This window comes from Bacillus rossius, chromosome 1, assembly GCF_032445375.1.
Source record: "Bacillus rossius redtenbacheri isolate Brsri chromosome 1, Brsri_v3, whole genome shotgun sequence".
Lineage (NCBI taxonomy): Eukaryota > Metazoa > Arthropoda > Insecta > Phasmatodea > Bacillidae > Bacillus > Bacillus rossius.
Genome location: NC_086330.1, coordinates 239,948,787 through 239,976,190, shown reverse-complemented (window position 1 = coordinate 239,976,190; position 27,404 = coordinate 239,948,787). Strand labels below are relative to the sequence as shown.

General features: G+C 44.4%; 1 protein-coding gene across 2 annotated transcripts in view; it reads right to left on the bottom strand.

Moving 5' to 3' along the window:
- LOC134527402 (tectonin beta-propeller repeat-containing protein 2) overlaps positions 1-27,404 on the bottom strand; it is a 203,458-nt gene that overhangs the window by 95,975 nt on the left and 80,079 nt on the right. For both annotated transcript variants that reach the window (XM_063360066.1, XM_063360067.1), the window contains exon 8: positions 22,177-22,442. In XM_063360066.1, the coding sequence (XP_063216136.1) occupies positions 22,177-22,442 (266 nt within the window). The remainder of the gene's footprint in view (positions 1-22,176; positions 22,443-27,404) is intronic.

The following is a 27,404-nucleotide window of genomic DNA, read 5'->3' as shown; positions in this document are numbered from 1 at the left end:
GTGGTGGCGCCCACTAACTTATCACCTTAAAACCGTCCGAACCACCCCCGACTAGCAACAAGTAGCGCCGCAAAAAGTGGCCCCCGCAACAAGTGGCTCCCAAGAGCGTGGGGCGTGACAGAATTCGCCTAGTACCGAGACCTGTACGAGCGCGTGAGATAGGCGGTTGTTGCGCGGAGCGCATAGCGGGTCTCTGGCGCGCCGGCCACGTGACCAGCCAAGCGTGCAAGCTTCCAGGAATTCGCGCACAAACAACACATTCCGGGCACGGACAGCTGTGTGCAGGCAGCACGCAGGGTGAGTGTGTGAGTTGGACCGCCTTCCGGGCCGCGTGGCGAGGAGAAGCAAGGCAGTACACCGGCCTTACCACCACACACCATTATGTCGGACAGCGCGCGAAAGGACAGCAGTGCAGGCGCAGTGAAAACCGAGGTACTGTACAATGTGAACGAGATGTACTGAGTGAAATGTACGCGACCCAAACACGTGGGCGGTGTACTGGGAACGTCGTGGGTGGACACGTGTGTTTGCTTAGAGTCATGCGTGGGTAACCTACCGCTAGGAACAGCAGCTAGGACACCGGACTATCTTAGGTGCACGAAAACGGCGTGTGACGGACAGGCAAGCGAGGGCACGTGGTGCAGGCAGTGCAGGGCATTCAAACACCGGACATGCCTAACCAGGGGCGATGCGGGCAGCTCGGAGAGTAAATGGTATCTCTGTACGAACTGCGAAGGTGTGGCGCACGTGAAACAAGAGGCAGCAGAGCGAGAGCGCCATGACGTCGCGTGGGAGAGGCGGCGCGTAGTTCTGGTAGAACCCATAGAACTTCCGGAATTTGCGGGGCGGACCAGTGACGATCCTAGGCAATTCTTAAACGCTTGTCGCGGACAGTTGAGCCGCTATGGAGTACCGGTAATAGAGTGGGCGGAGAGAGTAGGCGGTGTGCTACGTACCGACGCAAAAACGTGGTGGACAATCATTCGTGAGTTAGATATGCCCTGGTCGGAGTTTGTCAGGAGGTTCGAATCCCGGTTCGCGGACGCCCCAACAGAGCTGAAAGTGAGGACGGAGCCTTTTGCACGGAACAAGGACATGCGGAGGCGGCCGAAGCGTTCGTGCTGAAAAAGATTCACCTTCACAGAAGCCTATTCCCGACGCAAGCACCACAGGAAGTTTTAGGGCCCGTTATAGAACTCATGCGCCCTGAGATGCGTCCACACATGCGCCAAGCGGTACGCTACTCCGCAGAAGAATTCGTGCAGCTCGCTAGGATTGTGGAGCAGGACCTGAGTGCAGTGAAAACGCCCCACGCAAGTGTCGGAGCGCCAACACGGACCGAACAAACTACCATAACAACCGAAGCAGTGGTGCCTTACGTCGCGCCACAAACAGCAGGCCGCCACACCGGCGCCCGACCCGGCAGCCAATCACCACCGGCATGGCGTCAGCGCGCCATTGGCAACGGACCACCACCACAGTGTCATACATGCCCCGCCGGCATCTAACACTGGCATCTCAACTGCCCGGTGCGTAACCGCTTCCAGCCGGACAACAGGGACCCGCGGCAGACGAGAAACGGCCAAGGGGGGGCGGCATAGTTGCTCTACCACCCCTCCCCCCTCAACATCAGCTGGAGGACACGAGCGCACGCCGACAGGGCCCTTCCTGGGTCACATCAGCACCGAGGAGGGCGAACTCCTACGCATCCCGATCATAGTCAACGGGCGCGCAGTGAACGCCCTGGTGGACATGGCCGCTAGTCACAACTGTGTGGCAGCGCGGCTACTTGCCGACGACCAGTACGAGCTTCAAACTGGGCAGCTGCAGCTGGCCACCGCCGGAGACGCCTGCCAGACGCAGGGTGTCGCGACGCTCAACATCAAGATACGAGACCAGCAGTCGACCACGACAGCTGTGGTGATCGCCGGACTCCGCGACGACGTCATACTGGGGCAACCCTGGCTCTATCAACAGGACGCACGGATCGAGGTACGGGACAGCCGGGTGCACGTGGGCATCCAGGGCCGTCCCACCGTCTAGGGGCTGCGGAGGACGCCACCGCTACTGGATGTAAAGGTCAGTCTCGACGAGTTCAAACACGGAGTTCCCCCCGAGCTCCAGAGTGTGCTTGACCAACAGTGTTCCGTGTTCGCGACTGCAGACCCCCTCAAACGCACTACCGTCACCGAACATACCATTCCTACTCATCCTCATGTTCCTATGTTCATCCCACCAGGCAGTTACGGACATACAGGCAAACAGACCATTCTGACGCAGGTTAATGAGATGCTCAGGGACGGGATTATAGAGCCAAGTGAGACTCCCTATAACTTCCAGATAGTCTTAGCGGAGAAAAAGGATGGCACGTCCCGATTCTGTGTAAACTTCAAACCCATAAACAAGGTGACAGTAAATGCCCCCCGCCCTTGTTAAACATGGCCGACACGATCACCGGACTCGGCAACGCAAAAGTGTTTTCGTCATTGGACTTGAAGTCTGGATATTGGCAAGTGCCAATACGGCCAGCACACTGACCAAAGACCGCTTTCACTACCCCCGACGGGAGACGATTTCAATTCAGATCCATGCCCTTTGGTCTCCAGGACGCCCCTGCCACGTTTCAAAACAAAATGACGCGCGTGTTGGACAATTATTCAGGGAAGTTTGCGGCAGCGTACTTAGACGATATCATAGTGTGGTCGCAGACCTGGGAGGACCACGCCCACCACCTCGCCCTTGTACTAGAGCGCCTAGCGTCCCACGGACTGACGTGTAACAGGGAGAAGTATCACCTGGGCACGACGGAATTAGATTTCCTGGGTCTCGTAGTAAACGCGGAGGGGAATAGGCCTACCGCAAAACAGCTAGAGGTCATCCTTAACCAACCCGCCCCGAACACACGCAAGCAGCTCCAGCAATTCATAGGACTCAATAACTGGTTACGAGCATTCATACAGGAGTTTTCACTTGTGAGAGCTCCCCTCACAGATCAGCTGTCACCGAAGAAACCGTACCGGTGGACGAGCACAATGCAGGCAGCATTCGAAGAACTCAAGCGTAGATTCTGTGAGTGTCATCTGTTGGCCAGGCTGGACCCTCAGAAACCCATTATCGTGCAGACCGATGCTAGTCAAGAAGGCGTAGGGGCCATCCTACTACAGCTAGGCAAGGAGGGGGAACCGAGAGTGATCGAGTACGCGAGCGCCAAGTTTGGGGAGGTAGAGCGCCGTTACAGCGTCAATGAGCGAGAGTGTCTCGGAGTTGTGTGGGCCTTGCAACGCTACCGACCACATCTGGAGAGACAACAGTTTATTTTACGCACGGACAGTCAGTGCCTAAAGTGGCTCGCGACCATGCAGGGCCGTCGTTCCAAACTCACCCGGTGGGCCATGCTGCTACAGGCATTAGACTTCACGGTAGAACATGTGGCGGGGAAATACAATGAACTGGCCGACGAGTTGTCACGACGAACTACTTCCTCCCACACGTGGAGTAGTACGCGGCGAGAGGCCCGAGGTGACCGCCGGTCCGTACATATGTGCAATCCAACCGACCACACCCCCCGCACTACCTCCCCGGTGCAGAGTTAGATGACTTAGACGCCCTAGTCCGCGCCGTACAACTGACAGATGCACAAACACAGGAGCTGATTCGGAAATGCGGGGAGACTACGCTCGAAGGGTACCGAGTGGTAGACGGTTGCCTACAAGCACAGCCCCAACAACAACAACAACAACAACAACAACAACAAACATGGCGAACGTTCGCACCGATTGGGACGCGGCACGACATGTTCACTATGCTACACGACAACAAATTAGCGGGGCACCCAGGCACCGACCAGACGGCAAGGGCAATAAGGGAGTGGTTCTACTGGCCAGGGCTGAACAAATACGTGAGGGACAGAGTTCGCAGCTGCTGACACTGTCAGAGACACTAGACCCGGAGACCCGACGGAAGGGAACAGCAAATACCGCGGAAACCTACAGAGCCCTTCCACACCGTGGTGCTAGACCTCATGGGCCTCTACCCCCGCACCGCCAGGGGCAAAAGATTCCTACTCGTGGTGACTGATTGCTTCACCCGGTGGGTAGAGGCGTACCCTTTGTCGAATTGCCGTGCTGGAACGATTGCAAGGAGCTTGGAGGACGAGTTCTTTTCCCAGTGGGGCTACCCACAGGTGCTCTTGACAGACAATGCCACCCAGTTCTCGGGGCGGAAGTGGGTCAAACTATGCCGTAAATGGCGCGTCACAGCCCACACCACACCCATTTACCACCCAAGGGCGAATCCAACCGAGCGGCGCAATCAAGAGATTAAAGCCCAGTTGCGTCTACGACTCGCCGAGGACCACACCACCTGGGACACCCACATACCGGACGTGCTCTACTGCCTTCGCTGTCGACGTAACGAGGCCACGGACGAAGCACCGGCCACTCTCGTTCAGGGGCGGAACCTTCCTCTACCGGGGCAGTACCGCATCCCGCCATCGGACACCCGACCAGTTGACGAGTCGCATGAGGCACGGGCGGCGCGGCTGTCAGCTCTGCGCGACGTCGCACAACACCGACAGGCCGAATACCACCGTGGGTCACTCCCACGACCACGTCACCACCTCCACCACTGACCCCAGGACAACTCGTATACGCCAGACTGCACCCACTCTCATTAAGCGGGCGGAACTACTGCGCGAGGCTAGCCGCGAAATGGGTAGGACCAGTACCCGTGGTGCGCACTGCAGGCAACACGGCTGTGTTCCTGAGGCTGCCCACCGGCAGAGTAGTGAAATATAACCGGGATACGGTCAGGCTAGCACGAGGGGAAGACGAGCCGGAGGACGAGACACAGGGAGCCAAACAGGGGACGACGGGGCAGGAGATCCAGATGACTCCACCCACGGAGCACCGCGACATGTCCACGTCGACACGCGGAGGCTCACCAGGATTCGCTGGATTTCCCTGCGACGCCGCAGTCACGCCCATCCGCCCAACCAACACCGGAGGTCACGCCAGGCAGCTGTTCACGGAGAGCACGGACGAGCCATTTCACGGGTTCGAAGGGGGCGAGCAAGCCAGAGACGAGGGGCAAGACTGCTCCCCAACCCCTATTGTTTGGCAGCCGGACGACAAACCGGCGTGCGAGGAGTTCGAGGGGCCCCACCCAGGTGCTGCGTGACAGAAGCTTTAGGCAGGTAGCACAGAAGAGGAAGGACGCAGCCGCCAGACACTCGGCGAACGTAAACACCGTACAGCCGGCGGGGGACAACCAGGGGTGCCCACACGACCAGCTATTAGCCAGCACGGACGTAAACAATAAAATTGCCACGTGCGCGAGGTAACCATTGCAGGCCACGCCTCTCAACCATCTGTCACTCGGCGCTGTCATATCGGCCTACTTTCGGGGGGGGGGGGGGGGGGGGGGTTCGGGCAATTGACATCATCCAGGCCTGCGGCCCCTTTTAAGTCCGATATGCCACCGCCCAAACACCACCCATCCTCCCTTCAAACCTCCCGCCTACCCGTGCGTACGTGTGCGTGCGTGTGTGCTCGCCCGGCAAGAGGGCGCTGTCAAGTCAGTGCGCCGCACCCCTAAAACATAATTAAATGTAATTGTGTAATTTGTTTTAATGTTTCCCAAGTGCAACGTGACGGCAGATCGGCCGGGAGGGTTTTATGTACTTTTAATTAAAATAGTGCATTAAAATATCATAGCGTTTCCGGACATTCCAGAGGAAACCCAAAGCCAGACAATATTTAAATGTAATTATTAACAATTGTAATTTGTACTATTCTTTTTCATTATTCAGAAAATGTCACGTAATTTTTAAATCATTCTTGTCATGTTACTTTAGTTTCCCGTGGCACGAATTCATAAATATCTTTAACGGCAATTGTTTCGGCGGGAGAACGCCATGTTAGTCGAACCGAGCCATGATCTCAGCCCAGTCTTCCGCCATCAACGACCGAGAGTAGATGCTTCAGCACTCCGGGGACCTCACCGCTTGTTTTCACCGCTAAGTATATCTGTTTAACTTTAATTCTTTCCAAATCGTTTTCTTTTCGTCCTCGAAGCTCCTCTCGGTCGGGAGACTGTTTAGTTAATTATTTTACGACCATTAACGGTTTTTGTTTCTATGTAATAAGTAATTCAAGATGTGACCACGTGGTGGGTCCTTACACCTAAACCGATTCGTGCAGCGGGCGTTTTATACAGTTTCAATCGTGTACGTGTGTGAGCTGAATTATTCGAATAAATCAGGTGTGTAAATTTAACGTATTATTTTCTTATTTTATATCTGTATGACCACGTGGAGTGTGACGGCGTGTGGGACGCCTAAGAGCCCACTGCGTAGATAATAGCGTGCCCGACGCTGAGAGCGGGCAGGAATTAGTGCTAGGTGTTTTCAGGGGGTAAAATCACGCCTCACATGGGCGACGTTATGCCCCGAGTTAGGAGTCTCACCGGGTCCACGTGCCGCACAACGTGGTGGCGCCCACTAACACGTCACCTTAAAACCGTCAAAACCACCCCCGACTAGCAACAAGTAGCGCCGCAACAAGTGGCCCCGCAACAAGGTAATGCATCCATTCCGGCATATTCGCTCAATCGGTCAAAATCTACCACTTTCATTTGTCCTCTCTTTCCTCTCTGGATGCGGTAGACCACATCATTTAGTCGCTTCAAGACTTCACATGAGCCTTCCCATGATGCTTGAAGCTTAGGGCACCTTCCCTTCCTTCCATGTGGGTTGTACAGCCACACAAAATTTCCCTCCTGAAATCCGTTTGAGTTAGCATTCAGGTCGTACCTCGTCCTAATTCGTCGCTAATCGAAGATTCCTGCGGGCCTCCTCATGTACAAGCCACATTCGCTCCTCTAGATGATTTACATAATCAGTGGTGTTGGTCTGCTCCTTATGGGGACGACCGAACTTGACATCACAGGGCAGCCTCTACTCCTGTCCAAACACAATACTCGCAGGGGTTTGTCCAGTGGAGTCATGCATGGCAGACCTAAATGCCATTAGAACAACTGGATGTGTTGATCCCAATCCTGTTGATGCTCTGCCACAACTTTGGCAAGGTGTTCCTCCACAATTCTGTTGAACCTCTCCATCATGCCATCGGACTGAGGATGTGGGGCTGTAGTCCTGGTTTTATTTATTCCCAGTAACCGACACACCTCCTGAAATATTGTTGACTGAAATTGCGACCTTGGTGTGAGGGGAGATCCATCGTACCCCAAATCTGCAAAAGATGTTGTTGACTATTGCATCTGTAATGGTAATGGCTTCTTGGTTAGACGTGCATAAGCCTCTGGTCGCTTACTGAAGTAATTCATTGCTACCACAATATACCGATTACCATCTTTAGTTTTGGGACATGGCCCAGCAATGTCGATGGCTATCCTCTCAAAGGGGACCCCTACATTGCAGGCCCTCATTTTCCCACGACTCCTGTGTTGTGGCCCTTTTCAGCTGAGCATGCTACACATTGTCTAGACGAAGTCTCCACATCCTGGCAACACCTCAACTAATAGTAGTATTGACAGATCTTGGCTAGAATTATGTTCACCCCTAGATGACCACAAGAAATACCAACATGGATTTCTTTCAACACCTTTGCCACTAGACTTTTTGGAAGGAGCATTGACAGCCCTTCGGTCACTGGAGATCTCATGCCATATTGGACGTGCGTTACCACTCTCTAGCCAGCTTATAATGGGTGCTAGGTCATGATCTTGATGTTGCACTGCTTTCAAGCTGGCATTATCCAATTTATCTTTCCCATTAGTTATCAAACATCTGTGATACCCTCATTTTTCACGCACCCTATTGCAATGGTTCTATCTACCTTCCAAGGTCTTCGGGATAGGGCATCGGCATTGCTGTGAATTCAGCCTTTCCTGTGTTCTATCGGACAATCATATAGCTGTGTTCAATCCACCTAGCAAGTTGTCCCTCTGGATTCTTGAACTTGTGCCGTTTCTGTGCTACTTTCAGGCACAAATGTACAATTTACTTAATTTTACGAAATTTTTAAATTTTTTTATTTTATCTTCCATATGATTTCCCACTGCTTTATTCCTCAACGAGATTTGTTCAGTCGAGTGTACCGACAGGTTAGATTGTTTAGCAGTCTAGTGCTCCCAACGCTGTTCCCAGCGATTGAGGCTGAGGTTTGCTGGCAACATTCCGGGCCAGCGATCGTCTCGTCTGGACCCTGCTAGGCGTCACGCGTCGAGCTGTTCACCCTAGACGGTAGCGTGACTAGAAAAGCTGTTCTCTGCTTCCAAAGATGCTAACTCCTCTTCTTGGAGCTGTGCTGAAGTTAGCTGCCCCTCTCATGAAACGGTATTCCGTTCATCAGCCCAACAACACGTATTGTAGTGTCGGACCAGCCTGTTCCCAGGCCGGATCAGTCACCGGTCGTAACCCCCCCCCCTTCCTTTTTCTTCTGGTCCATGGAGGTCATAACCCACAGCCGCGCCAATGCCCGGGATGAAGGCCACAGCCCGACTTGCATCCAAGTCGAGAGGTCGTTTAGGGCTTGTAGTTCCGTGCGCACTCGCCAGGACGCGCTTGAGTGCGGCTACTCCAATCGGAACCTTTCGGGTTCCCTTCCGTTTTTCCGAAGCCCCTCCCCTGGACAGGCGACCAAAGGCAGTTTTAATTAGGCGAGCCGGCGCCATTTTTAACGATTTGGCGGGCAGCCGCGGTGAGGGTGCATCTCTCTTTGCAGCCCAAGACAACGCGCTTCTGAAAAGTCGTGAACGGCTTTCTCTAAAGCATGTAGCCGGTTATCGACAAGGCCATGTGCCTTAGCACTAAATTTTTTTAATTTTTTTTAGCTGCCCGAAATAGTTTAGTTTTTGAAATAGTTTTTTTGTCTTAACTTATTATTCTTCATGGCTATCGCAAACTTCCGCGTCACATGTCACCTGGCCATCTCCAGGGACCGACCTGATCTACTTCACCCCGCAGCTTAGGTAAGTTGTTTCATCGCCCCACACACACATTTCCTTTTGCTTTTCACCTGGGCTTAACTTCGCCCAACATCAGCCGCCTGTTAACCAACCTAATTTGATGGGAATACTGGTTACAGACAGGGCTCAAGAATTAGGGCGAGAAATTCCGCCCCAAATTTAACTTCCAAATGCGCAGTTCATGAGTTATTTCACCGAAATTCATCGCCTCCTGCAATCGGAGAATTTCTCAAGAGTTCCAGCTTTCAACGTCTTTCCCCTGAGTGGAAAAACCAAAAAATAATTTATAATTCTAAACAAACAGTTTCAGGACACTTTTTATTTATTTAACGAGTAAATATAATTTTTTTATAAATTTTTTTATGAAGAGCCTGCGCGCTCAATATTCAATGGCCTGTAAAGTTAAGAGACCAAATGACCTAAGATTCAGTCGAGTATAAAAATTGTTACTAGGGTCACCTGTTTTTCGCGATGCACAAAATCGCAAGTTACAATCGATGTTTCAATGTCGCGTTGGTAGAAAACAAATGAAAATAGAAAGTGATGTTCTGTTTACTTGTTTCTGGCACGTATTGGAGTAGGTTTTCTTTTGAGCGCTATAGTATAAATTATTAAAAAACTGTGACCGTAAAATTGTATGTTGATTACTGGTAGTTAAGTTCACGTTCGTAAAAAATGGTTGTCACAGTATAGGACCGTGCTAAAGAATTCACGTTTTTGACAAATTCAAAAAAATTTTAATGTGTAAGTTTTGTAATGTCCGAATCGAGTGGGCAAGAAAAAATACGTGTGTGAAGCATATTCATGGGAGCGTCACCCATAAAAAGAATAAGGCGTTAGCACGGGAAATGAATGAAGCAGGCCCATCGTCAGGAATAAACCTAGTTTCGCTCACTGACATGGTATCCCGGGCAAAAAAAAAGCCAAAGTTGACAAACAAGAATTTGTTTTGTCTACTGTTCACGCATTCATGGGCGCGAATATCCCGTTGGAAAAAATTGATCACCTGAAATTACGAGATTAAATGAACAAGTTTATAGAAGGTGGTATTAGTATTATGCTTCTGTTTATTCTATAAGAAAATATGTCACTATTTTCTGACATTCTATTTTCAATAAATAAGTTTCTGCAAGCAATATATTTTCAATTATGCATAATCCCGAAACCCTCAAAAAATAAAAATAGTCCTTTAACCTAACCTCATATTCTAAATGCAAAACATACTTTTTTTTAAACATTTCTTGCTTGATAAAGTGTGTGCCCATTTTAGAACAACTTGCTTCAAACGAATATATTGAAGCGTACAGTATGTTCAGAGATACCGTTAAAAAAGATGCTGAGAGTGGGATTGATGTAGATGTTTTGAATATTATGTTGTCATTGAAGTGTGATTTTCAGTGTTTTGTTGAGTAAGCGGTAAAGGCTTTGTGGATTCCCATTTGTAATGTGGATTGTGATAGAGGATTCTCGTCTTATGGAAACATTATGTCAGATAAAAGAACCCACATCACAGCAGAAAAATGGAATTAATGGCTGTAATGGCTTTCCCATCAAGCTAGATAGCAGTAGTCAATATTTCTAGCAAAATCTCAAGCCTAAACTCTTTTTTTATATGCAGAGCATTTCCAAATAAAAATATATAAACAGATTTTTTCCAAAGTACATTTTCAATTTTTAAAGTTTATTACTTAACAAAACTGCCGAAAAGAGCCAAAAAAAAGTTTTAGAAATGACGAAAAAATTATCGAAATTCACTTTAAAATGAACGAAAAATACACCGAAATCAACAAGAAAATATGACGAAATTTGCCTTTACTTTTCACCGTAAACAGGTGACTCTAATTGTTACTTATGTTTAATATCTCGCCTTGGGGCCTCCCCATTTTGTTTTTTGTTTAACAAGATTTAATGTATTAAGTATAGCAAATAAGGTCAACAATTTTCTTGGGTATTTTGTTTCGGCTGTAATGCCATGGGTCTTCTTCAGTTGGATAGGCCTAACGTTTGTAAAGACAAAATAAACAGCAACCAAATCATTAAGTAAGATTTAGTAAATGGCTATATAAACCAAACCAGATCTTATTATTTTCTTATCCTGTGAACACGATCCACATAACCTTCCCAAGTTTTAAGGAGGTTAATCATAAATTTTATTGTGCATGCGCTGTGCCCCTATGGGTAATGTGTTTAGTACTGTTTTCTGCCTGGCGCTTCCACGGCCAATCTATATTTGTTTTTTAGACAAAATGTCATCTTGAGCACAGCCGCCCGTTACAAACTGTAGTAGCCACTTAAGTGCGGCATGGTCAGTAGGTAAAAGGAATCTCCTCCCACATAAATATCTGTGGAAATGTTACAGAGATTTCACTACAGCCAAGAGTTCTCGTCTTTTAATGCAATAGTTGCGTTTAGGCTTACACAAAACTTTGCTGTAGTACTCGTTCATTTCCATCTTGAACCTGGAAAAGTTTATTTCGCATACCATTTCCGCTTGCATTTGTGTCAAGGATATATTCTCCATGTTGATGAGGGTAGGTAAGTATGGAGCTAGTACACAGGGATTCCTTGAGGACTTGAAAGGCAGTCTCACATGCCGAAGTCCATATAAATTGTCTCTTGTCCTCAGTCAGATCATGCAACGGTTTTGCGATTATTGAGAATCCAGGCACAAACTGCCTATAGTAGGTACAGAGTTCCAAGAAACTCCTTACTTCAAGCTTATTCTTAGGTTGAGGCAACTCCTCAACAGGACCGATCTTCACGGGATCTGTCACACTCCATCCTGCAATACAATATGTCCCAAAAATGTTACCTCATGTTGGAACATTAAGCACTTCTTAGAACTTAACTTAAGATGGGCATGGTGAAGCCTGTCAAATAGATCCTGGAGATATCGCAAATGTTCCTTCACCATATTTCCCACCACAATAATGTTGTCCAGTAACCACTCTTCAGGTCCAGTGTAGAGAAACATCTGGTGCCAGAGAGTGTATCACGTGTCTCTTCGATACGTGGGAGGGGGTAGCTGTCCTTCTTGGTGATGTCATTCAGCTTCCAGTAGTCCACATTGTAGTTCAGTTGGCCATCCTTCTTCGCCAATAAAACTGGGGAAACCCAAGGACTCTTTGATTGTTCTATTTCACCACCCTCTATCATACCTGCGATCAATTTCTTTGCTTCTTCCTGTTTTGCTAGAGGCAGTCATCGTGGTGCTTGTCGGATTGGCTCTGCATCACCTGTGTTGATGCGATGATAGACCAGGCTTGTTCTCCCAAGGTCAGTATCCACTAAGGAAAATACATCCTGGTAGTCTGGTGGCTCCTTCTATTTCTTTATCTGTTTGATTATTTCAGCATTGCCTTAGTAGATGTTCTAGATTTGGGTTTAGTGATTGCTGGGCATGTCTAATAGGTGAGGAAGATTCACACTGGCCTAACCAAAAGACTGGTCTCCCTACTTCAGAACCCTTCTTTGAGAATCGAGGTTGGCCACCCTGACTGCTACAACCTCGCCGAACCTTGCAAAGCTTCAGGCGACCAGGAGTGTCTTCAATCCTAATTTCATATCTGGCTCAATCAGATAGCTCATGTTGCCCCTAGAGTCTCCTATACCCCTAGCTGCTATTATCTGCTCCTCATGGTTTGCTGGAATTAAAACTGATTCACTAACAATCACTTGCATTACAGGAGCTTATAATTGGTCGAGGGTAAACAAGGTCACCTCTTATTCTTTTAATATGGAGTAAATACCTGTTCTTCCATGTCAGTAACAAATCCATATCGATTCATGATGTCCACTCCTAGAATTACCTCATCGGTGATATCAGCAAAAAAAAAGAAGTCTGTGATAATGTCCAAGTTCCAAGTGATAATGTCCAAGTTCCAATCCTAATTTCCAAATCCAGCTGTCCAAGCACAGGTGAAGTGTCTCCGGTGGCTGTCTTGAGTCTATATGGATGGATACTCTCTACAGCCTTTCCTTACTTAAAACGTCTGTGCGAATTATAGATGCAGATGCCACTATGTAAACAGTAAGTAAACGCTGTCTGCCATTGATCTATCCATTACGCAACATTCTGTCATGGCCTCTACGAAATACAGAACCCTAGGGGCTACCGTTTCTTGTAGAGCAGGCATGCACCCCCTGACACCAGCTATTGCTTGTTTCCCTGTCGATCTTCCTGTTTCTTTTCCTGCTGCGATGTCTTCCTGCATGTCGTACAGTCCCGCTGGATGTGTCCCGGTTCATGCAGACAAAGCACCGCAGGCGTCCTGCTCTTCTGATCTGGTTACCTAGGGTATCAATCAGCAGCTTCTTCAATGCCCTGAGAATATCCACTTCATTAGTGGTGTTTCTGGCATTTGTTCCATTGTAGGGCTCCAGTCCAGAGCTCTCCTTGTCCTGTTGCTTGTGTTTCTTGAGGCACTGCGTGCTGCCTCAATTTCCAGGGCATGGACCAAAGCCTCGCAGCTCTTCTTATGTCGGGCCAAAGGAAGAGTTTGTTGAACCTCCACATCTCTGAGTCCGTCCATAAAAGGCAAAGCACAGGTGGCTAGCCACTTTTGCGGAACTCTGGGTAGCTTCTGGGTAGGCGAAGTGCACTAATCACTCAATGTGGGCTTTGAATTCTTAGAGTGTTTCTGAAAATCGCTGTTGACATGTCTTCAGGGCTGTTCTGTAAACCTCGTCCATGTGTCGGTCACCATACCTCAGCTCAAGGGCCTCTACTAATACTCCATAGCCTTTCTGGTCCGTAACTGGTATAGTCTGCAGCAGCTCTAATGGAGATCCTCTCAGGACCAAGACAAGTGCCGTAGCCTTTTCTTCATCGTACCAGCCCTTCATTTCAGCAGCTGCCTCAAACTGTCGCCTGTAGACAGCCCACGACGATTGGCCATCAAAGGTGGGTGGCTTGAATTTTGAGTGGCCGCTGGAACTGCCCTCCACCTTAACATCCTCGGAGAAACTCTTAGAAACTCTGAAGGTTCGTAGCAGCAGAGGCTTCTTTGATCATCCTTCAGCACTCCACAGTTACAGCTTCTACATGTCATTTAGTGTCCTGTTCGAGCTGATTTATACAGTAGAACCTCTTTAAGTCGAACCTCGATAAGTCGAAAACCTCCCAAACTCAAAAAAATGTTGTGTTCCCTTCCATTCAAGCCCCAAAACCTCCGTTGCTCTAAATCTGAACCCTCTATTAGTCGAAATAATCAGTGAGTCTCTCCAAGCCATTTTGGTACAGTTTCTCCCTCCATAACTTGAAAAATTAAATTGGACCTCTGTATCTCGAACATAGCAATGTTTTATTTTACAACCTTTACAACTCAATTATTTGAAACTTATTACCTCTATAGTTCGAAGAAAAAAAAGTTAGACTCTAAGAATTTTTCGACAATGTAAGTACACCATTGTTTCTTAGAAATCAATTTAGGAGTATAAAATAAATAGGATTACCACAATTTATGACACACGTGTTTGCTTGCTTGGTGTCAGGTGTTTAATTTTATTATTTTTGATTTCATTTGAACTTTGAACTTTAGCGAAGCAAGTCATTTGTTGTCGACTGTTATGACTGCTACACATTAATTTGTACAACAGTTTACAAATAAAATTGTTAAAACGTGAGTGCTGTGAAACATAAACTGAAAACTTTGAGTCTCGCTGAAAAATTGGAAGTGCTCGAAGAGCTGTCAAAAGAAGAAAGCTGTTGCTGAACAATTTGGCCTGACAATGAGTACTCTGTCAACAATAATAAAAAATGAATCAGACATCATAAGAAAAATACAATACGGTCAAAGTTTTTCCTGCAAAAGACGACGAATTGCAGAATTCCCGGTATTGGAGGAGTACTTACTTAAATGGTTTGAGCAGTGTCGGAACCAAAATATCAGTGTTAGTGGACCACTGTTATAAGAAAAAGCGGAAACATACTCTAAATCATTGGGACTCGCTAATTTCAGGGCCAGTAATGGATGACTAGAAAAGTTCAAAAGAAGACATAAATTGTTTTTAAAAACGTTTGTGGGGAAAGTGCAAGTGTCAACATTGAAACCTGTAACAAATGGAAAAGTAAATTGCAAGATTTGTTACATGGTTACGAACCTGACAATATCTTTAATGCTGACGAAACGGGGCTGTTTTTTTAAATGTCTTCCTGATATGACTCTAACTTTTAAAAATGATAAATGCCATCGTGAGAAGCATAGCAAGGAACGTTTGACTATTCTGCTAGCAGCAAACATGTCGGACACAGAAAATCTCTCATCATTGGTCATCGGCAAATGTAAAAAACCTCATTGTTATACAAAAGCATGGATGACTTCTGCAATTTTCAAAAACTGGCTCATAAATATTGATAAGAAAATGGCCAAAGAAAAAAGAAAAATCTTGTTATTCCTTGATAATTTTACAGCACATAATGATATTCCACAAATGAAAGCTGTTAAAATCCAATATCTGCCCGCCAATACCACATCAAAATTACAGCCTATGGATCGGTACCATGAAAAACTTCAAGTCATTATATCGGAATGAAGTTGTCAGGAAAATGTTGGATAATATGAAAGAAAAAAAGAATTCTACTATAGATGTATTGCAAGCCATGAGAATGGTTGATAAAGCTTGGCGAAATGTAACTGTGACTACTATAAAAAACTGTTATGTACACTGTGGTTTTTCATCGTCGTCAACAGAAGAAGCTGAAACCGAAGATTATTCTATTTCACGTCCTGCAGAATGGAATATAGTGGTGTCTGAATCAGGAATATCCTTTGAGGACTTTGTTAAGTGCGATGATGGGACTGCTGGGACATTATATGATGATGAAATTATCGATTCTGTAGCTCAGAAATCTGATACTAATGATTTAGGTGACATAGAAGACTCAAAGAATACTACACGCGCTCCATGGGTTTCCATCAAAAAGTCAAGAACCACATTGAATACTTTACAGAATTTTATAGAGCAAACCAAAAACTACGAAGAACAAGAATTTTCTGCTCTTTATACCTTAGACAATGCTATAGATAGAGAACAACCGAATTATCTAAAGAAAGTAAAAAAAAACTGACTGTTTTAATGACATATTTTTTTTATTTTAAGGATGTTTTGAAATAATGTTGATTTATAATAAATAAAAATATGTTTGTCACCTCTGCAACTTAAATTTTTATTTATTTTACCTCTCTAACTCAAAATGTATAAGAATGAATCTCAACTTCTTTATGTTGAATCAAAATCCGCTTAAGTCGAAATCCTCCATAAGTCGAAAACTCTATAACTCGAATTTTTTGGCGTCTCCCTTCGAGTTGGACTTACAGAGGTTCTATCATATGTTGTTCCTGGTGTGAGAGATGCTGTCCTAAACACTTGACTTTACTCTCGAACTGAATTCTGGTTTCGTCTATTCTCTTCTTTTTTTCTTGAGCAGCATCTATTTCATTTCACATCTCTTCTTGACCCCTCTTAATTTCTTCTTGGTTATTCTTCATGTTTTCAATCTATGTCTTTGCATTATTCACCTCTTCTTGGCAGTTCTTAATTTCACTCTTCATTTCTTCCTGACTAGGTACGTATTATCAATTTTATTCTTCATTTATTCTTGGCCATTCTTCATTTCCTCTTGGTTACTCTCCATTATATTCTTTATTTCTTCAATTTTATTATTCATTACAGCCAAGAAAGCCATTATGTTTTTCAGTTTGTCGGCTGCCATCTTTCATGTCCACATATCACCAGCCTATCACTAGTGTCCTATGAACAACACTGTAATTTCCCATGCGAGCTAACCTAAACCCCTAAAAAAACTAACTTTACTACTACTACTACAACAATCAAAGCTAATTACAGTTCCAAAACTAACCCAATTCTTGAATAACTAAATTTGTAATAGGGTTTTACTTTTTAAATTTTAGTTAAAAAAATTGTTCACTAAATCTATTAACCAAAATGTTACGAGTATAATGTAGGGGAACTGGGTTCGTAAAGGATAGCCCAATTAATTTTTATTACAGTTTTATTAATTACTAATATTTACATTACTAATAAATAATAGTAGTACTTAAAAAGGTCTGATACCCAATCACTTGCACTTAAAATTGTTTATTCGCAAGTCACTCATGTCTGTGAAGTTCCACAGTTCGCATTCCTCACTGGAGCTAGGATCGACAGCATTACCTCTTACCACGCGCCTGTCCTCACACGCACAGCCTCTGGCCACTGAATCGCACTTCCCTTCACTTAAGGAACTCTCCAAACTCTCCAAACTCTCCAAACTCTCGGAACTCTCGTGGAGGCCAGCGTCGTCCCTTATATATCCGTGGCGTCCTTCTCAAAGGGATGAGAGTGCCTGTGATGTGTTACGTCATCCCGGGTTGACTTGATGTCCGAAACACCCAGAACAGTGACGCTTATTCACGCCACTCCTCGTGGCGGCCTCTGTAAGCCGGAATTCACAGGTCGCTAAAGGTGAAAATAGCCCAAGGCAAGGGGAGCAAAGGGGGATAGGTAACGAGGACCCTTGTAATCCAGCCAGGCCAGCATGGCATGCCTTGCGTCAATGGACAGCGAGTGATGTAGTGGCTGTGTGGGACCGCCAACCAGCTCTGAATCTGGCACGTGTCACAATCTTTCTGCGTGCGTAACAATATATTCAAAAATCGTAAAATTTATTCCATTTTAATAAATCATAAATTGAAATCAGAAGTAAAACCAAACATATTCCATGTTATGAACTGACTACTTATTGGCTATCATTTGTAGTAAATATTTATTGCACTTATATGCATATGTTTTAACCGAAGTACAACTAGTACGAATCCAACTGACACATGTCACAAAAACTGACAAATCACATTCTCTTTGCTGACCTCAAGACAAATGTTGGCTATCTTGACCATCATGTCACAAAACAAGCGGTACAGCAGGCAGGAGCAATGTCCTGTATGTTGTTGAGCAATAAAGTTTTAAAACTTGGATCAGCACAGACATACTGTTTACAACTCCAACACAAAATAACTTGTGTAATAGTTTCAAAAAAATTATTACTGATTGTTAAAAAAAAATTAACTATTTACAATCTCTGAAATGAAAACTGGAATCACAAATATACTCTAAATACCAAATATATTGAACACAATGAACCATGTTAAAAAACAGTCAATAAGATGTCATTTTTGGTAAACACTAAGGGTAGATTTATAAACTATGCAAGGAATGCAATGTTGTAACATGCAACAAATAAAAGAAAATCATGGACATTTATAAAACATGCAAGTCGCAAGACATTACCAACACTCAACTAAAAATTGGAAAAGAGTAGAACACAAAAATTCTGCCTTGGGTTTTCTTTTCATAATTAATATTTATCATGAAAACAAAATATATTGTAATAATTTGATTCAAGTGTAATTTATTTCTCTGTGGAAAAGTGTAACGAGTGAAAAGCGTTGTGAACATAATAAACAGAAAATAATAGGCTTGAATCAACAAAATGTAAGTGGCTTTAACAGTTTTCAGAACACTTCTCATAAAATATGGCAGTCTGATACCCAAGCCAAAACACAAGAAAGTTGTAAGTTGAACAATACTCGCATAGCGTGACTGTGCCTTGCATAGTTTATAAACCAGTACTCTAAAATGTAATTGCTGAACATTTTGCACCTTGCTTTCTTGGGTAGTTTATAAACCAGACCTAACACACAAAACAAACAACTACTATCTATCTGGTTTATTGTACTGATTGTACAAACAGATTTTTTAACAACCTGAATAAATCCAATTACATTTAAAACTTATGTTTCGAAAAACTTCGCAAATTTACACAATAAAAAGAAGGAAAAGGGAGAGAAAACACATACAATTATTATTTTTGTGTGTGTTTTGCACTTCATTGAGATAAATAAACGATAACCAAACTGTTCACGCTTTTAAGAAAATAATATCTTTAAAATTATTGAGGCAAACAATTAACTTAGAGGCTAAATCAAGTCATTTTCTTTCTCAAATCGTGCTTGATGATGTTGAGGCTCGCATGAGACTAGTAAAAATTTAAAACAAGCTCCATGGATGTATTTATAATGAATATCTGCGAAATCACATTATTTAATAAAACAATTTTTCCCTGCAATTGATATTAATTCCCTGACTTTTCCCAATTTTGTTTCACATTCTGAAATTCCCTGATTTTCCCCGGTTTTCCAGCCTTTAGCCACCTTATTAGATTAGATTCTTGATTTTTTCTCGATACTTAAAGATATCACTAATCTCATCTTGACTTTGTCTCAAACTATAAAAAATAATTCTTAATTTCTACCCTATTTCAATTAAATGGGCAATTTAGTACGCCTGTGCAAATATTCAAATTTTTGGATACGAATACCAATAATAAACTATTCGTATTCGATTTGACCTCTAATACTAACACTTCGAAATACAGAATATTCGTTTGCTTACGAATACTTGACGTATACATTATGAGTTTGTCATATACCAACGTTCCCTGGTGAGATTAAGTCATTTGTGTGATATAAATATCCTTTTCATTTTTCGTACTATTTATACTTTAAACATCATTTATTAGCTACGTGTGCCAACCATACAAATAAAACTTAAACAGCCTTAAGTTTTAATAACGTTCTAGAATCTAATAAATTGTAAATAAATACATCACCAATACGGTAAAGTTATATAAGAACAAAAACTTGCTTTATCTATTTAGAGCATGGCTACCATGACAAACAACGGAAAATACATACTGCTTGAACTGCAAAGAAATGTTCGTAATATTGTGACAGATTTTTTAAATTAACTTACGTAAAATTTTTAAAATTGAATAAAAAAATAATAACAAAATAATATAGGACTTCACATAACATAAATTACTTTTGCTGTTTCCTGTGCAAAGTAACCACATGAAATGCATTTCCGTATAAATGTTTGGTACCATCAATTTTCACCGCCGGATGCGTAAAGATGGTATTGGAATTCCCGTTCTTGAATTGTTAACATGTTCAGTGTCTCGCAATTTTACACATTTTCAATTCATTTTTTTTTTAACTTTGCATTTTGTGAATCAATATAATCCATAGTTACCTATTATTAAATTATTTTATTTTATATAATTACGTATTAAATAATTAAGTTTTCCAGCTGCCATTACTGTATTCATGTTTCAATAAGCAACTAATGGGTCGTAATCAAACAAATGAAAACAAGCTAAAAATACTAATTAAAAAAAGAGGTTATGCTCCATTTATAAACTAAAATACATGAGCACTTGCATTGCATGCTTTTCCTAGAATGAGTTATTTTGGATAATTTGGTAAATTCATAAAAATATTTTAACCAATCTGCATCGGTTCGGAATCGGTGAATCGGCAACTCGTGGTATCGGTAAAATTTTATGAATAAGTACAACTCTTGCAACTTAAACGTATTAAAAAAAAATGTAAATAATGGTTTAAGATGCAAGATGAAATTAGCAACAATTGTGTTTATAATATTTCTGAACTAAAGAACAATTTACCTGGCTGCCGTAAACAACGAAAACTCGTGAATAACTAGGGTTTAAATAAGTAAATATGAGCTCATTCAATCACTAATTTGGGAATACAAAATAAAAAAAAATTAATAAATAAATAAAAAATACTGTTTTCATAAAATAGATTGCAATGGATATTACTGTATTTTGTGAATTGTGAAAATTTTTGGATCAAAATGTAGGTGAAGTAGCAGGTTGTGGAAAATAAGGCGAATAGGAACTGAAATGAAAGTGTGGGTGTTTTGATTAAGTTAGGTTACGTTAGTTGCACAATTAAAAAAACAGTTACTTTAATAATTTAAATATTTTAACAAACATTTTTTTATGTAATTATTGTAGCTGACTTAACATGGCCTACCTTTCACTTGAGTGATATTTGTCCAATTTTTTGAAGTTGTTCCATGACGTGAAAAAATGTCTTTAGTGGGATTATAATTCTCGTTCTTACTATTTGAATTTGATATTCGTATTCGCGAATAATTTGATATTTGTATTCGAGTAAAACCAAAAAATTGATAGTCGCACAGTCCTAAAATTTAGTAATTTTTAAATGTGTTCACAATAAAAACGAATTTTGGTGAAAGTTGTTTAACAAATACTAGCATTTCAATTATGAACAAAATAACAAAACCTACAACACCTCTAAGGTTTGATTTTACCAACTTCAGTAATGTTTTCTTGTGAAAATTAACCTTCATTTTTCTTTCCCACATTGCGATATGCCCAACTTTAAGGTTTAGTGGGAGGTGGTAAAAAGAAATTAATAACTTCAAAAAATTTATCTTATCAAAGAGTCACGACTAGGGATGTGCGAATACTTGATTTTCAGTTCGGTTCGAATCCGATTTGAATCCCTGGCAATCTTTGAGATATGAATCAGATTCCGAATATTAAGCACAGAATAATTAAAAATAACTGATTAATTTAAAAATAATGCGTGTTCTCTTTTTTCGAACTGTACCTACTGGCAATTATTTATTACACTGAGATCAAAATGTTTATAATTATGTAAAGTTAATTAAAAATAAACACTTTAAAATATGAAAACCAAAACATATTCGATTCTCCAACTCAATTGTAATAAACTGTACGCCACAGGAAATCTCAGTTTTACAAACGTTTCAACAAACAAAACCATTTTTTCTCCAATAAATAGCCAAGACGTGTTTTTATTGTAGGTATGTAATTGTTTTTAGTTTATAGTTTGCTATACGACAAATTTCGTAACTATAGTTTAAGCTTTAGAAATCTCGAAATTCTTTTAATGTCACTGTTTTAATTATTTAATTTACATATCTTCCTTTGATACATCATATTAAAATACTTACGTAATAGTAGCCTAATTTTATTTTTCACTGCTAGTATTTTTGAGCCGTATTAAATTAATTTATAACTTTTGTGAATATTCGTAATACTGTTTGAATCCATGTACGTACAACGATTCCGGGATCGGGTAATTGTGGATTCGAACCGTACCCGAAAATATCGGGTACTCGCACATCCCTAGTCACGACTTTTGATCCTCAACAAAACTGTCTATGTTTACACTTATTTAAAGAGGAAAATACATTGCGATTGTTATTTCACTGTAAAAATACTCAAAACTAGTATGTAAATGTCACCAAATAGTGCATGAGAAAGGTACGAACCAGGTCAACAACTGAGAGAGGAATGATAGGCGGAAGTTCTAGCACTTCATCTGCTATGACAGCATCTTCATCAGTTCCGTCTTCATTTGGCTCATCATAAACCAGCTTCCCAAACATGCTAATCTTTGTCCCAATACCGTGGAAAGGATGCGATGTGTCCTTGATCTTTGATGTCAGATCGACAAGTGATGATGTCACCACTTTGTCTGACAGAGAAGCTGGCATCGACAAGAAAATGGCATCGTCTTGATAGTCAGCATTCAACCCTGTAAATAAATAAACAGACCAAGTAAGTGCCATGGCAATCTTTTCCAACTTTAATGGACCTACTTTATGTATTTGACAGGCTGAAAATTAACATCCCAACTAATTAAAACTAAAAATAATCAAGTTAAAATGTGAATGGGAAATAACAGTTTTTTTTTGTTTTGGTGATGGAAGTTAAGGACAAAAAATTACATAAGTAAAATATTTAATATTTCATTAATACTAACAGTGTACTATGTGTTAACACAGAGGTGCCCCCCCCCCCCCCCCAAAAAACTATGACTCACCCCCTCCCCCCTAACCTAATCAGCCTCTCCCTCCCAAAATTTTTTGTGCCATTTTATCAATGATTTTATAATATAATACTTTTTTAGTATTATATTTTGTCACATTTTGCATTAATTAAAACTAATTTTCTAATAATAATAATAATTTTGGTCATATGAATGTGTGCGCTTATTGTCGAAGCGTAGGCCTAACGTAGGTCTACATGAGCAGTTCCGCTACTGTGGCTGGTTCAGAGTTGTGAATGGCAGCTGGTGGCCCCTGCTGCGCGTACAGCGTGTACGGTGGAGGATCGGGACAGACGCCGGCAGGCTCTGACGTCGGGGAGAGGTGATCATCCCATCCCTGGTCATCATGGAACTCGTTGTTTGGATCTGGATGCCACGACAGCTTGTCAGCCAGCTGGTTCTCTCTTCCTGGTACATGCTCGACGGAAAAGGAGAATCCCGTGAGCATCAGGGCCCAACGAGCAAACTTAGACTTCTGGCCCTGTGCTGAGTCGAGCAAGCGCAAGCACTGGCTGTCGGTACTTAGCGTGAATGTGCGGCCCTCGAGGTGGTGGCGGTATCTCTAGATGGCCTGGACCACTGCGAGGCATTCTAGCTCATTCACGTGGTACCGTCTTTCGGCCGGGCCGAACTTGGCGCTGGCGTACTCAACAACCAGCTTCCGCCCCATGTCATCGACCTGGTAGAGGACTGCGCCCTTCCCGTCCTGACTGGCGTCAGTTTGGATGAAGAGGGGGCGGTCTGGATGAAGGCGTGACAAGGTGTAACAGTGACGAAACAAGGACTTAACTTGGCGGAAGGCATCGTCCGCTGCGGCTGTCTACCGAAACTTGGTCTTGGGTGACAGAAGGTCGGTCATCAGAGCTGTGAATGTTGAGAAATGTGAGATGCCAGTTCAGTAGTCCCATCAGTTTCTGGAGTAGCTTCCTGGTGCGTGGTGCCGGCTTCTTCTCAATCAGCTCCAGTTGCACAGGTCTCGGTCGGCATCCCTCAGCTGTCACGACATGCTCCAGGAACTCTATCTCCTCCGCCCCAATGTGATATTTCCGGGGTGCACATGTGAGTCCGTGCCTGGCCAGCTGCTTGAGGACCAAAGCCAAGTGGTGGGCGTGGTCCTCCCACATATGGGACCAGATAATGACATCGTCGAGGTAAGCAGTGGCGAACTTGCCAATATAGCCGTCCAAGACGCGCACCATCATGGTCTGAAAGGTAGCAGGGGCATCCATGAGTCTGAATGGCATGGCACAGAATTGGAACCGCCGACCGTCAGGCGCTGTAAACGCAGTCTTGGGACGGTCAGCCGGGCTCACTGGCACCTGCCAGTATCCGGGTTTCAGATCAATGGTGGTAAAATACTTCGCATCTCCCAGCCCGGCCAGGGCATCAGTAATGTTTATCAGCCGAGGCGGAGCTGGGATTGTAAGGTGGTTCACAGGCTTAAAATTCACGCAAAAGCACAATGTTCCGTCCTTCTTTGATGCCATTACTATTCGTGAGTTGTAGAGAGAGGTGCTGGGTTCAATGACCCTGTCGCGCAGCATCTCACTTATCCGTCTCTGAATAGCGTCCTGCTCGCGGGGCCCGAACGCCAAACACCTTCTCATAAGGTGGCTTGTGGGGCACCATAGGTATTCCTGTGTTCAGTAACGGTGGTGCGCCGCAATCTGTCTGCTGTGGCGAAGACCTGGGGCTGGCCCTCCAGCACACGGTTGATCAGATCATCATACTCACTGGGCACGTTGTGCCGAATATCATTCAGGCGGGTGACTAAGTCGGGGGGAGGAGGCTGAGGGCGGTGCACACCGTAGACTGTCCAGCGTCCGCACGTACCGAGATAGAGTCGCCCGGCATGGACCTCTACGGTCTCGTCCACCTGCTCGAGCAAAGAGCTTCCAGGATGAGTTCTTCCCGCAGGTCGGGCACCACTAGGGCCTCGGTGTGACTGACATGGTCCCTGATGTCGAGTCTTACCTTAGTGGTGCCCGCCGTCGTAGTGCTTGCGCTCCTGGTGGCCAGCTGCACCACTCCTGGGCAGGGCATTACCTAGGTACTTGAGACGAGGTGCGCTGGGATGTAGGAGTAGCTCGCAGCAGTGTCCACTAGCGCCAGCAGGTCCCGCTCGTTCGCACGGATGGGGATCCGGAGCAGCCCCGGTCCCTAAGGCCTCAAGCGGCCGAGTCGGGGCAGCTCCCTCTCCAGGTCGGCCACTGCTGTCAAGGTTGCAAGGGCCGTGACTCCAGCAGGGAAGCTCGTTGGCGACTCAGGGCACGGCCTGTCGTGCTTTGTCGGACAGCCCCACCGACATCAGGTGGGCGGGTCGGCTCGGCTGGTAGGAGAATCGGGGGTCGGGTCCCAGCAGCTTGCCCGGCCCCGCTTAGGAGTTTCTTGCCGACGTTGTTCCGGTTCCGCTCATCTTTTCTTGGACAGCCATGACTGGGCACTCCCTGTGCGTGCGGCTCCTCCCCGCGTGGTTGCCACCAACTCCGCCACGACAGGTATTGTGGTGCGGCGACGTGATGCTGTAGTCCCACGCGGTGGCGGCGGCCATGAGTACGGCACTATCGCCATGGCATCTTTTGGCGGGGCAGAATAAAGTCCGGGCTTTAACATCTGTCGTGCGTTTTGCCGCAGTGGCTGCATGGGCGCGGCCCGCAGGTGTTGCAAGTCCTGCTCCACTTCACGCGCTACCGACAGTAAGTCTTCGAGACTTCACCCCGCCGCGGACCTCAAGAAGAGGCGAATTTTGGGGACCAGGAGCTCTACGATGACGGGCAGCACTCCGCTCAAGTCCTCACCTGGTGATAGACGTCGGTGCAGCCGCAATCATATATGAACTGCTCCACTCCTTCTCCTTCACCCTGTGGTTGGCAAAATAATGTCCTTTGGAACTGTTTGTGCGCGCGCGTCGTCTAAACGCAGCTCTAACTGCGTTGCGAACTCATCCCAAGTCACTCGATAGTCCTCTGCCATAGTCCACAATGCTTCGGCACGACCCCGCAGTTGAGCGCTCGTCCGTGGTACCCATTCATGGGGGGGTACGGAATAGCGTACAAGTCTTTCCTGGCATGTCCCTAGAAACACCCGCGGATCTTCGTGTTTCAGTCCACTGAACTCCGGTAGCGCGACAGGCACTTGCATACCGGACTGTCTGCGTCTTTTGCCCCATCTGTTCGCCCTTTATTTTTGCCTCGCAATTTAGGCACAGAAAAAGTCCGTCGCGAATATTTGCGAATTCCCTGGTCGTTGTGCACTTGCGATGTTTCACCGCGTCACAGCTGTGACAGCGCGCTATCTCCCCCTGTTGTCCCTGACAGTACGGCGCCACGCACGTCACCTTGGAGCTGTCACTCGCACTGACACTTCCGCTTCCGGTTATCGCTTTCAGGTCGAGGTAGGGCTGACGTCACAATTTTGGTCCGTTCCTCCGTTTAAGGAAGCACTTTTTCGTTGCGGTATGTGGAAAACGACCGTAGACTGTACAGTCCAAACCATATACAAACAGCTAACTATCTCGTTTTGTTTTCATTCCGCCTTCCGTCGGTATGTCGGTAACATGGCCGGTACAGTGAACGGTAATAAACCACCACGCAAAAATATATCCGTAAGATATTAAAGACGTCCGTAAAATCGTAAAATAGTATTAAAATCAGTAAAACTTACGGACAATCCATAAAAGTTGGGAGGTATGTCACCCCATTAAACGACAAACTTTTATAAACCCTGGTTGCTACAGAAATAGAATCTTAGAATTCCCTGACTTTTCCCTGTTTTCCAGAAATTTAAGAGAAAAATTCCCTGACTTCCTTATGAAGTACATATCATAAACAGGGTGTCTACCAGATCTAGTAAATGAAATTCCCTGATTTTTCCAGGTTTTCCAGGTCTAAAACTAAATATTTCCAGGTTTTCTTTAACACAATTACAACATTCCACGAAACTGAAAAACTGCATAACAATACATTGATGGTTTTCAAAGTATTTCAACTTACTTAAATTAGTAAAAATATTACCTTCTTCTAGACGTGGCCAAAGTGACTCAATTGATGTCAAATAAAACATGCTGCTACAAATATTTCACACACTTACTTTTGCAAAAAACATTAGTAAAAGGAAGCTCCCGTCAATTTCGCAGTGACTCAACTTTTGCGTCTATTGCACTTGCTTCAGAACAAGCCCAATCCAACACTCGAGCCTTCTTAAACTGCAATGCCTTGATCTCCTCTTCAACTCTTCTTTTTTCTGCCTTATTCTTGTCTGTAGCTTCCTTTTCTTTTTGTTTTGTTTGCAGGGCTTCTTTACGCCTACAACTAGCATTTCTTACATACTGTAACATGGACTTGATGATATCAACATGCTCTACACCTCCAGAACGTTGAACAAAGTCATACACTTGTCTTTGTGCAATCAGTGTTTCTTCCTGCAAGTTTTCAGTCAGCAGATTAGAATTCACTGAAAATCCTCTTTCCAATGATGCATTTCCATCATCATCCTCACAAACTTTAGAAGGCCTGTTTTGGCAACTACTGTATGTGCCTTAAGAATGATCAAGGCGCCCATCTTCTCGAGAAAAAGACGAGAACAGTGCATCAGAATCTTGCGAGGAACAAACCAACTGATATGATCACTCAATGTTATCAGCTTCTTGTCCTGATAGCCACCTGTTTC